At 38.1% G+C, this 13,439-nt stretch overlaps 1 protein-coding gene across 1 annotated transcript; it reads left to right on the forward strand.

Moving 5' to 3' along the window:
* Nucleotides 1–815: 815 nt before the first annotated feature.
* Nucleotides 816–13,306, forward strand: ap3m2 (adaptor related protein complex 3 subunit mu 2). Its single transcript, XM_077241576.1, has 9 exons — nucleotides 816–929; nucleotides 1,378–1,658; nucleotides 7,412–7,583; nucleotides 7,659–7,796; nucleotides 7,907–7,992; nucleotides 9,562–9,695; nucleotides 10,733–10,940; nucleotides 11,333–11,477; nucleotides 12,151–13,306. The coding sequence occupies exons 2-9, from the start codon at nucleotides 1,386–1,388 to the stop codon at nucleotides 12,249–12,251; spliced, it is 1,257 nt and encodes a 418-aa protein (XP_077097691.1). The 5' UTR covers nucleotides 816–929; nucleotides 1,378–1,385; the 3' UTR covers nucleotides 12,252–13,306.
* Nucleotides 13,307–13,439: the final 133 nt, after the last annotated feature.

Here is a 13,439-nt window from a genome sequence, read left to right on the forward strand (position 1 = left end):
TTTTGTGCTTTTTTTATTCATTCAAGATTAAGTCTAATTTTACAGTTAGATTACTTTTGCCATTATGTACCACTTACCACACACTCAAAGTATTGAATAACATTGTTTAACAATTTGTTTTGAACTTAATCTTTAGTAGATCTCAAAATGTATGTCCATCTTTTATACTGGACTATAGGATGTTGTCTTACCTAAATAAATAACTTGTAGCATTTAAATCTCATTTTATTTCTAGTGGGGGTTATTTTTTTATATTTGTTTTTGGACACTAGTTTAGAATTTTTATAGAGTTGGCCCTTATCATGGGGACACAACTTAAATGCTTGAATAAAACATTCTATTAAAAACAATATTATTGCATATGAAAATGATCGGTCTACATAGACAGAAATCTAATATAGCAAGCTATCCTTTGTTTCCATATTTGGAAATATTAGATTTTAAAAGTACATCTTTACTAATACAGAAAAGTTAGAAACGAAGATGGTGGCAGGAATAACTATTTATGTGGAGACAAAATATTTTTAATGATTTTTGTTTATGTGCAAAGAAAGCAATATGTCTTATAAATGCAGTATGTAGAGAGTTTATAATCCTATGGAGGTGTTGCCAGCCCTTTTTTCAACCTTTATGCCCATTGTCAGAGGGCACGATACCTTGAGCCAATAAAAAAAACGCTGTGCGGTGACGTTTATTTGCCCCTGTCCAATGAACTTTGAATATTATTGTGAACAAGCTTCCGCAATATATACCAATTAAAACTAGAGTGGGCGGGCACACGTGCTATACGTAGCCCACCATTGGTCAGAGCGAATGACAGTCAATAACACATTTTCTAGTCTCAAAATAACAGAGAAGGAAGCGACATTTGTGATTGTGCTTTATTAAAGAATAATTACGGGAAGGGGCAGAAATAAAATCCAGAAATCGTGAGTATTATTTCATGTATACGATATGAGCATTTACACCCAAAGAAAAGGAAACAGCTGGTGAAAATGTGGAGTGAATGAACCTTTTTAATCCGTAGCTTGTCACAAGACTGTCCTGTGATGCGAGAGAGGGGAGGAGAACATACTAACGCATAGATACGGGGATGATGATGTGATCATGTTAACAACCAAACCAACTCGTTCCTGTCTCTTCATCCGAGCTTTTAAAAACAATCTATTCTTCTATCCGGTAACCAGATAGGGATGTAGAATAACAAATGAGCTCAGAGGCCTATCAGTTACCCATGAAGATGCTGGCAGGTTTACTCTTCTGTTATTACCTGAAGGACTAAACACCGTGTAGGCTTCAGATCTGCATTAATAATAATGTCTGTCATAAAAATATTTTGTAATTTTGTGTTTCACATTTTTTGTTTTGTCTTTCCAGCTGTCAAGATGATCCACAGTCTTTTCTTGGTTAACGCATCGGGGGATATCTTTCTGGAGAAGCACTGGAAGAGTGTGGTCAGCCGATCCGTTTGCGATTACTTTTTCGAGGCGCTGGAACGGGCCACGGAACCGGAGAACGTGCCTCCGGTGATCCCGACCCCGCACCACTACCTCATTAACGTGCTCCGACATCGCATCTACTTCGTGGCCGTCATACAGAGCGAGGTGCCTCCTCTGTTTGTCATCGAGTTCCTTCATCGTGTGGTGGACACATTTCAGGTTTGTGTGATTTTATTCTTCTAATTTACCATGGTGTTAGATTGTAATACCGTGTTGCTTTGTCATAATGTCAATGTCATAACATGCATATTTTGTGTCCTGCTTTTGCATTATTGTTATCTTAAACCCCCAAAATGTCAGGTGGTGCAACTGTCCGAACAAATTAACAGACTAAGAAAACTATTTAAAATGGTGTCTTAATTATGAAATAAATTAAATTCGTCCATCAATTTGTATTTTCTCAAGTGTCAGGGTGGCAGTGCCACAACTGCAAACCTGGCTCTTTTGTTATGAATTGGCAAGGTAATGGTAACTTAACATGATAATGCATCATCCATAGGAGCCCAACTGATCCTTGTGGCACAGTGAAAAGGTTTGTAGATCTCTCTCAAATACTGGTAAAAACTGCTCATTTCAAGTATGGGTTGGTTGGTACACTTTCCATGTCAGGTGGTAAAACTACAGAATACATACAACTATTTGGTTGTACCGCCTGACATAAAATAGTCAAAAAATGATTTTAAACACTTTCACACTGTTGAAATATTATTTAACTGCTGAAACATGTTTAAACTCATTGTTCATGACTCAAACATATAGTAATCACCAGTATTTTTTTCTTGGGCAAATCAAGTCAAGTCACAAGCTATGTCAAGTCAAGTCAAGTCAAGTCCTGTAGTAGGTCAAGTCAAGTCCAAGTCAAGTCATCCATTTGGTTTGAAATTGACAGAGGCGCATTCGGACGTGCATTTAGGTACAATGACGCATTCATTCACTTTTCTCTTTCGCGCAGGTCATGTTTTGAAAGACGATGTTCTGTAGCTTACTAATTTAAAGAGCAACGTGCAGGTTGAATTTATAACTGAATTAATACTTGATATTGTCTGAAGAGGTCTTTTAAAAACACATATGTAGAAATTACTAATGAAATCTCATTTGATGTAGAGATTTTGATGAAAATGTGCTAGGCTCTGGAATACGCCTTTCCCGCTAGCAACACGTCATATGACGTAGGCCGAGGCAAACAAGAGCTCGCGTTCAGCTGTAGTTAGAGCGGTAACTTAGTGAGGGACAGAGAAAGTTTTAGATCGAGTTTTATAGATGCCATAATGGTAAATTGTTGTGTTTGTGCTTGTTGCACGAATTCCAGTCTGTCAGGACATCGTGTCCATCATTTTTCTTCTAGGAAAAACAAGGCTTTTCGTTTTTGGGTGCGTTTTGTGCAGGTGAAGAGAGCAGACTTCACTGCTGCGTCTGTCATCACCACACACTCGGTCGTTTGTAACGCACATTTCACTCCGGAGAATTATAGACCTGGAGATTTTTTGCATCACAGACAGATGGTTTAATTAATCCGGCTTTGAAAACATTGCATTATGCTGTCTTGCTCTGCGGTGTTTCCAGAAAATGACTTTTTAGTGCCTGTGGATTGTAGACAACAATCCCCATAATTCATTGCAATGCTCAGCTCCGCAGACCACTCCCACTACAGTAGCTAGCTTAACTGCAAGATATTTGTGCAATGAACCTGCCACGTTAGCGTGTTAACAAAATGAAAATAAACTTACTTTACAGAAAGACGACCATTTGACCCCGTAGGCTTTGGCTGACGTTGCCAGTTGAACTTAGGTATTCTAAAGTAGGTCTCCAGTACGCCGCTATCCATATGGGGTGTGAAACTCGGGTGAGCAACAACACACACGTCCGTGTCATCCTCCGATTCCGTAGCACCGCTGGAATTCTCGGCAGCAGACAGACTCTTGTTCTGTGTCCAATGGCGCACAGTCATCCTCATTTATATAGCGCTTTTAACAATGTAGATTGTTTCAAAGCAGCTTTACAGAGATAAACATATAATTTAAGGTAACAGAGATTGGTTTGGTTTTATAGTGGCTCTTGAAAAATGTTTTTTCCAGCTAAAGTTAGTTTTGATTGATTCACTTCCGTCTAAATGATCATTTGTTATTAAATTAGGGGCCGCTAAGACGACACCGTTCTCTCTAAACAGACTTTAAACGTGAACCTGTGATAGACGCTGATGGCGTTCACATGCGCATTAAGAATTGATTCTATAGTTATGTGCGTTTGAATATATGTGCGCAGGTTTGTAATTCCTTACAAACCATGCCTAAACAAACTACTTGTCTATAAATTTTGATGCAGAATTTTTATTTTATCTTATCACTTTGGGTAGGTACGCGAACCGAAAAATTCCACAACGCTTTATCTGTAGAGTGGTATAGGGATCCTCCTTAGGGAGAGGCTAGTTGGGACTTCAGCACTGCATTGTCATCAGGTCCAGGCGAAAGTCCTTCGCCAGATCTGGAAACGGCCTGGATCCAGCAGGCTGCGGGAAAACCTTGGGATAAACAAAGACACTAAAATTAGCGTAGATGCCATTCTTCTTATGATGTAACGAGTACATCAGGATTTGAGGGAAGTGTTCCCAGTTCCGGCTGACCTAATCTAAGCAGCCTAATATTGAATTATAGAAGTCTATAGAGTGTTATGTGAATGCTAGGTCAAAGATGTGTTTTTAGTCTAGCTTTGAACTGACAGACTGTGTCTGCTTCCCGGACAATGTTAGGAAGATTGTTCCAAAGTTTTGGTGCTAAATAGGAAAAGGATCTACCGCCAGCAGTCGATTTATATATTCTAGGTATTATCAACTGGCCGGAGTTTTGAGATTGCAATAGACGTGAAGGACTGTGAGAGCACAGGCACCGTGAGAGCACAGGCAGCACAGCACAGAGAGCACAGGCACCACCAATCTGTCCCAGCTCGAGCCATTGCGGGATCCTCGTCCGCAGCAGGCAGATCGTCTGCATCGGCTGTGGTGGCAGCAGCTTCAGCCGCCTCCGGTTCCTCCATAGCCCTCAGCTGCTCGTCGCTATACTGTGGCTCATAAAGGTAGCCACGAACATCCGTTTCTACCATAACTTCGTCAAAATCCAGATCCTCCATAATGCATCCGCCTATGTATTCAGTACCTTCGTCCATATTTTCAAAAAGTTTCTCCCGGTGAAATCAAACGCACTGGCACTGATCTGATAGGTCTGTTAGCGCATTAGGTCCAACCCCCTATGGGCGGGTTTGAAAGGGTGGGAACTAGTGCTTGTAGTCTTCACAGAAATCCCCCCCCTTTTACACTTCCTCCTACAATGACGTAAAATGACGATTTTTGCGTCATTGTAGGAGGAAGTGAAAAAGGTAAATAGAGGATTTCTCTCGTCTCGGGGGAAAATGAAAGAGTGTTGCACGACCATTCAGTAGTATGACTGGATTTCTAACAATGGAAATCTTAATGCAAATGGGTGGAGTGACCCTTTAATGTACCTAAACAACAATCACCAAATTTCTTGCTTCAGATTGCTCCTCAAAAAAAATCTATCCCAAAGTCCAATTGTTATGAACTTTAAGTTAAAAGTGGTGGGTTCAAAAAATGACTTGTCACATGACGAAATCTGGTGGGTACGTGTCCCCACCGTCCCCACCGAAATCGAAGCCGAAGTGGTTGGTTAACACTTGTTGGTAGCAATTGTTTTTGTGTGCAGATCTCGGAGCCTAGGCTGCCTACAGATATGCGTTTTTTTGACGGCCTGCTTATGGGGCAGGCAGCTAGCGGATCGTTAGGAAAGATTAGATGAATGTGATCATTTATGTTTGGGCCTTTTTTGGGCCTGAAATTATTACATTAGCTAACTACCAACTAACCAGATAACATTAACAAATTGACAAGCACTTACTGGGCAGAATGGCTCTTCAAATAACGGACAAAATTGGAGGTTGTCGTCTGGCTGTCCGCGATGTTAATATTGCGTGTCTTGCAAAGCGCTGTTCATCTTTTGCCATCTTGCGAATAATTTTTGAAGCCGAAAGTGATGACCCTCGGTACCCCTCCGGCTGACATGTTGATATGAGATAGCTGATCTAAGTGGGCGTGGTGTGCGTAAGGTACGAGAGGGAGTGACTGATGATAGTGTCGTGATCCAGTCATGACAACGCTATTCTCAGCCTGCGCTCCAGGTGGATCAACTTTATTTTTTTAAATAATTTATATATTTTATACTCAAACTGAAAACATGATGTGATTAACACTCAAGTAATCGTGTCTCAAGTCAAGTCCTGAGTCTTCAACTTCCAAGTCCGAGTCAAGTCTCAAGTATTTAGTTTTTTGTCAAGTCAAGTCACAAGTCATAAAAATAGCGACCTGAGTCGACTAAGTCCCCATGTCTGGTAATTACTATACGCACAACCGGCGCAACGTCATAGAATATCTCTGAACAGATTCACGCCCACTTTTAGGGGAAAATAAAAAGACTTCCCATAGACTTCAATACAAAATAGCGTCACAAAACAACGTCCGTACACAGCCGACAGGCGTGAATAACTTAAGAAATCACTAAGATTAAACATGTCAAGTAATCATATGTACACCCTGCCTGCCATAGAGCATGAAAGATGCATCAACAAACTTAATTTGGTCAATTTAAAAACAGTTCCCTTCATTCTCCCGGCGTCAAATTCTGTCAAATTGGTGTAACAACCCCACCCAGTGGCCAGAGGTGTACTTACCCGGACATTTACTCGTAGTCGTACCTCATCGATAAGCCAGTGAATGATTTTACCTCATTTTGTAAAGTAAACATCTTTAAATATATGTATTATGTCTTATAATATACATTATAATATATAACCTCACTGGGTGGGGTTGTTACACCAATTTGACGCTGGGAGAATGAAGGGGCATGTTTTTAAATTGACCAAATTAAGTTTGTTGATGTCTATCTTTCACGCTATATGGCAAGCAGGGTGGACATATAATTACTTGACATGTTTTATATTAGTGATTTCTTAAGTTATTCACGCCTGCAGGCTGTGTACGGACGTTGGTTTGTGTCGTTATTTTGTATTGAAGTTTATTTTGTTTTCCCCTAAAAAGGGGCGGGGACGAAATTGACAGTTAAGTTCCCGGAGGTAGTGCGTATTAATTAAACTCTAGTCTAAACCAAACTAAACTCTAATCTTAACCCTATAGTAAGCCTATATGTACTTGATATTACTCAGTACTAAAATGTACAGTGTAACAAAGACGCCTTCAAATAAAGTGTAACCCTGATTTGCTGCTCAAGAAACATTTCTAATTATTATCAATGTTAAAAACAGTCAAGCTGTTTAATATTTTTGTTGAAACTGTAATTCTTTTTTCTGTATTATTTGATGTATAGAAAGTTATGAAGAACAGTGTTTATTTTTAAATAGATTTTTGTATCATTATAAAGATCTGTACGGTCACCTTTAAAGTATCTTTGCTAAATAAAATGATTCCATTCTTTTAAAAAAATTAAATATTATTGGCCCCAAAACTTTAGAAATTTGAACATAAATTTGTACATGTCCAAAGTTGTATCATATTACCATGGTATCATATTGCCCAAAAACACCTCAAACTAAAAAAAAAAGTACTATGGCGCTATCATGGTACAGTGATGGTATCAGATGGTGATAACATGGAAAATCAGTATAAAATATACAGAATGAGTGCGATTTTCATAGAACATGGTATTTACACACTACATTCAACCGTGGTTACATTGCATGTGGTTAATTAAATTACTGTGGTACATTACATGAGCTACTGATCCGTTTTCTGAAATATATTAACTATTACTTAATTTAATATAAAGCATTACTTTTAAGTGCTACCATTACTTCTGAAAAGACTCTATTAACGTGTTCTATTTTCCCTTTAGGACTATTTTGGGGTGTGCACAGAGGCAGCTATTAAAGACAATGTTGTTGTGGTCTATGAGCTGCTGGAGGAGATGTTGGATAATGGCTTCCCTCTGGCCACCGAATCAAACATCCTAAAAGAGCTTATTAAACCTCCAACCATCCTGCGCACAGTAGTGAACACCATCACAGGTATTCTGTGTTATTTTGTGGTGTGCTAAATGTCTCAGCTTGTGAATCCATCTTGTGTTTGTTATCTGTGCACAGGAAGTACTAATGTTGGCGAGCAGCTTCCTACAGGTCAGCTGTCAGTGGTACCATGGCGGCGCACAGGAGTCAAATATACCAACAACGAAGCTTACTTTGACGTGGTGGAAGAAATCGATGCTATCATTGACAAATCAGGTAGATCTTATTATTTGGCCGAATCTCGAATTTCGCATATGACATTGCTGTCTGATTACTAACCTATAAATCAGTAAATCATTTATGAATGAATATATTTTCCTTCAAAGGTTCCACTATCACAGCAGAGATCCAGGGAGTGGTAGACGCCTGTGTGAAACTTACAGGAATGCCTGATCTCACTTTGTCGTTTATGGTAAATCTGGATATCTTTTCAAAAATAAGTTTGCTGAACTTTTTGAAGTCCTGAACAACCAATACACCAGTGTCTTGAAGTTTTTTAAAGGAATGGTTTAGCCAAAATTTACTCACCCTCAAGTCATATTAAGTGTATATAACTTTCTTCTTTCATATTAATTAATAGCCTGGCTCTTCACAGCTTTGTAATGACATTGAATAGTGCTAGAGTTTTTGAAGCTCCAAGAAGCATAATCCATCCATTAAGAAAAAAATAATCCATAAGACACCAGTGGGTTAATAAATGCCTTCTGAAGTAAAGTGATGGGGTTTTGAAATAAAAATATACGCATTTAAAACTTTATAAACTATAATCACTAGTTTCGGCAACGGACGTACAGTACATGTGTTTATGAGATAGTCAAGTTTCGGCAGAAGCGTGACCTCTGACGCGATGTAGGACGTAGTTCCTCTTCTCTTATATCGAAATCCTCTGATGTTTTTCTTTTAAAACTTCTTGTTTTAGACGTTTCGTGAGCTGTGTTTTGTTTTGCTCTATCCTCTGGGCTTCCTCGTTCGTCAGTTCTTACCTAAGCTTACACTACACCTACGTCATACGTCCTGGATGCGCTTTTTGGAGCTTCAAAAACTCTGGCACGATTCAATGGAGCTGGGAAGAGACAGGATATTATTTAATATAGCTCTGATTGTGTTCCGCTGAAAGAAGAAAGTAATATACATCTAGGATGGATAGAGGGTGATTATATTATGGAATAATCTTCATTTTTGAGTGAACAATTCTTTTAATAACTTAAGTAATAAATGAATAATTATCAAATTATAAAACGGATAGTTCCAGTCCTTGATTCTGATTGGTTGAGCCATGTTCAAAGCCATTGTAAATTACACCTGTGACCTGAGTACTTGCTGCGCCACTGCAATAAATGTTAAAATAACTGTTTTATAAAATATATATGTAATATATAAGCTATATCTCCGCTCCGCATCGTGCCTAAAAAAGATGTTCTAAATTCAGTGTGAAGCGATATACACTATAAAGCAAATTTCAACTGCTTGAATTACATTTCATTGCAAAATATAACTATATTATTGCCCAGCTCTTAATATAGTTGCACATACAAGTGTCCAAATAGGTCTAAACTAACTTAAATAAAATAAGTTTCAGTTTGAAGTACTACAATTACTTAAACTAAACTGAAATAAAAACTAAAGTAAAGCCCAACAGAAATATTTACAGAAACGAAACTAATAAAAATGAGAAACGCAAAAAAAAAAAACTAAAAAAAAAACATTTAAATGATAAGTGACTTAATTCAATACTTCGATACCTTTAAAGGTTCACTCCATAGCGCTTTGCTTGTGTTACCTTGGGCTGACATCTTCACTTTTCAAAATTGCTTCTCAATTCTAGAACATTTTTCACTTTTACAAAATGACCAAATGCACTTCTGAAGTTCAAGTCTGCAATATATTTTATATTTATATACTTTATACTAACTAACCCATATACCTCATTTCTTTTCTTTCTTTTTTTTTTCTTTTGCATTCGGCACCTTTCATTCTGTAGAACCCTCGACTCCTGGATGATGTCAGCTTCCACCCCTGTGTGCGGTTCAAGCGTTGGGAAGCCGAGCGAATTCTTTCCTTCATCCCACCAGACGGAAACTTCCGCCTCCTCTCCTACCACGTCAGCTCTCAGAAGTGAGAACATCACAACATATGATTAACTTTAAAGGCAGGATTAGCAACTCACAGTGAGGAAATGACCAAAAAAATCTCTTTTAGATATTCATTTTAGGGGCTTTCACACCAGAGGAACGTTTTCATAGTTCTTATAACTATTGGTGGGAGTACCTGCTTTTTGGGGTGTTCGCTCTGCAGGAACTGTGAACGATTTTAGTTATAGGAACGCCTTTTGGGGGAACTAAATGATCTCCTACGTCAGAGTAGGGAGAGTAGGGTCTAACCCAGCACAACAGGAACTAGCAGTGACATAAGTGTACATTGATTGGCCGAATGCATGCCATACAAAGCACCGGCACCAACCAATTAAAAAAGCCATGTAAACGCAAAGGTTACATATACACGAATTAACTGAAACCGTGTTGGCTAGCATTTACCTGTTGCCTTTGTCTGCCTCGATGAAATGTAGCACAGCAACTTGTAGGATATTTAGTCTCTAAGCCCTCTTTTTTGCTTTTTCAATCACATAAATTTTCTACATTCCATCACCACTATCACGAAACCCACAATAAAAACACAGTGCCGATCACGCCATCCTTCAGTTGTTGAATACCATGCTTAAATTACGTCACTGTCGGCCAGCTTACGTTGCGAATGCAACCAGGAAAATGACCCTAGGGGAAAATTTTGTTCTCAGGGGACCGCCCTGGTGGTTAGTTCCTATAACTACCTGGTGCGAAAGCCCCTTTTGTGCCGAGCAGTGGGACAATCTCAAGAATCCCTTACTAATATCAGTCATTTAATTCTGTTGTTGGTAACTTTTTTTCATGCCTTTGGAAAAAGTTTCTTATGCTCACCAAGGCTACATTCATTTGATCAATAACACTGTAAAATATTTAGAAATATTATTACAGTTTAAAACAACTCTTTTCTATTATAATACATTTTGTATTTCACATTATATAACATTTCTGAGCAAAGCTATAAGCTGTTATTTCGCAGTTTAATATACAGTTATATCTGTGATTTGAATACTTCATTGCTTTGTTCTTCAGCCTGGTGGCCATCCCAGTGTATGTAAAGCATAACATCAGCTTCAGAGAGGGCAGTTCTCAAGGTCGCTTTGAGCTCACCCTCGGCCCAAAGCAGACCATGGGTAAGGCGGTGGAATCGGTCCTGGTGAGCAGTCAGCTGCCCCGTGGCGTCCTCAACGCCAACCTCAACGCCTCACAGGGCACTTACACTTTTGACCCTGTCACCAAGGTAAACAAGCATTTGTTTTCTTTGTTCGTTGTTCTTTAAGTGCTGCTGATGTTCATTTTGAGTTAACTGAGAGCAAACTTGATTGAACTTTTTATTTTTACACTGTTGTTCCTTGTAAAAATCAGTCAGTGATGTCAAGGGTGCATTGTATTTTTCACATGCAGAGGCTAAGAAGTGCTCCCTGATCAGCAGATATTAATTAGTTTAATGGTGACAACAAATAAATACGTACATTTTAATAGCAGGTTATGATTGACCAGATATGGATATAATAAATATTATATAATATAATGCTCTCAATATGTGCATCGGTCTTTTTATTTAGTGTCATGTGAATTTTTAACTGGCAGAAGCTGTATATTAATTTTGCAATGAATTGTTGTCATTTGCAGCTTTTGTCATGGGATGTGGGTAAGATAAACCCCCAGAAACTGCCCAGTCTAAAAGGATCTGTGAGTCTCCAGGCTGGAGCCTCCAAACCTGATGAAAACCCAACAATCAACATCCAGTTCAAGATTCAGCAGCTGGCCATTTCAGGTACCATAGATCACTGATTTTGCTTCAGAATTTATATAGGACATCAAGTGTTGACCCAACACAACACCAAGATTGTTCATAGAAAAGTAACAAAATGTTGTATGTGTTTTATACATTTTTGAAACCATTAGCCCACTAATCGAATTTAAATAGTTATGGATTACACAAGGCTTTTATTTCACATTTAATTGTGGATATTTATTGTATTATTTTACTATGCACAGTAAAATTTGCCACTGGGGAAATAAAATGTATTGCATTAAAAATCTATATATAATTAGTCTATTAAAATATAAAATTTGTTTGTTGTACCTCACAGATTTTGTTCTGGTAAAATAAATGTGAACAGAGAAATTTTCACAGTTGACCTTCAATCAGAATTTGTTTGTTTTTTTAAATCTCCCACAGGGGATGTAATAAATTGTGCATATGAATGTTCAAGCGAGACTGTTTATGAAAATTGCATTATCTGGCCAGGAGGTGGTGCTGTGTTGATTCTAAAACAGATGGTTGGAACAGCTGCACCTGTAACATGGCACTGTAAGATAGAGGGTTTCAAGCGCATTGATTCAGTTCTTTTAGGATTCGCAACATTTCCCCAAAGACTCTATGGTGCCACATACATACGTGCTTCACAACTGACATGTTTGCTTTCCGCTTTCTCACCCGACAGGTCTGAAAGTAAATAGGTTGGACATGTACGGCGAGAAGTACAAACCTTTCAAAGGCATCAAATACATGACCAAGGCTGGCAAATTCCAGGTCCGAACCTAGAGGACCTCTTTCTGCTTCCATTCCATAATTAAAACAATGGGTTTATGGCAAAATGGGGACGAAGAAAAGAGAGAGGGAAAAGGTTTGAGTAAATACATGTCCTTTGGAATGCATTTCAGGACTTTTTCAGAAAAATGTATAAGACTGTCAGCCATTAATGGAAGTGTGTGACTCCCAAAGAGGCAATGTTGTTATTGACATTATCAAATGTGCTATTACAGGTCCACCGAGGTTAAAGGGACAGTAACTACATTTCTGAGCCTCATTTTCTTATTTAAAAATGTTTCATCCATTTTATTTACAGCTTGTTTGGATAACATTTGCTCTCAAACCTGCATCAATCTCCTGTGTTCATAGGCTCTTTCTTGGCTTATTTCTTATTGTCAGTTTTATAACTCTGTCCTTCACACTGTATTTCCATCCTGACATTTCTGAGTCTGATTCCTTCATGAGATTGAACTGCACTGTTATGTATTGATCTGTGCCTCTAAGAAGTGAGGCAATAGGTGACTAATTTCTGCATTGCCGAACAATAGTCTTATATTACCATTACAGACTGATTTTGGATTCCGTCCCCAATGATTGTGTGCAAAGTAAACCATATTTCAGATGGTTTAACACTGAAGCTTTTCTTTATTTGTTTACTGTACTATTCTGACAGTATCTTTTGTTTGAATGTTTTTGAAAACTGTTTCTTGTATTATTTATTGCATATCTGAACATAACCAACCTATTTGAAGCATAACTGACCATAACAATCCATAATAATGCTATATGTGATGCTTGACTGTATCGTTTGTCTTACCCAGAATGCAACATGCATTAAAAAAATGATGGCATCCGTCCAGTCATTTAAAGTGCAGTTCTAGAGATTTGATGATGATGATGATGATTCATGGTTTGTTTGCTTATGGAAACTGAATGAAATTTAGTAGGAAAGATGTGAATTTTGTTTTTAGTGTACTATTGATGTTGTTTTCTTTCCTCCTTATTGTTTTTCAGATAAATACAACTGTTTACAGTACTATGTAATAAAACATACACAAAACACCCTATGTTTGGCATGCAGTGTGAATCTCTTAAACCAGGCAAATTTTAAAATGTGTATTATGTTAATATCTATCATGTGGTAAGGATGTTGGCAACGTGATATACCATTGAGTCTTATAGAAGCGTTTACTATTTTTC

Source organism: Siphateles boraxobius, unplaced genomic scaffold, assembly GCF_051911475.1.
Source record: "Siphateles boraxobius isolate OS27281-9 unplaced genomic scaffold, OSU_SipBor_1 24, whole genome shotgun sequence".
NCBI classification, from domain to species: Eukaryota; Metazoa; Chordata; class Actinopteri; order Cypriniformes; family Leuciscidae; genus Siphateles; species Siphateles boraxobius.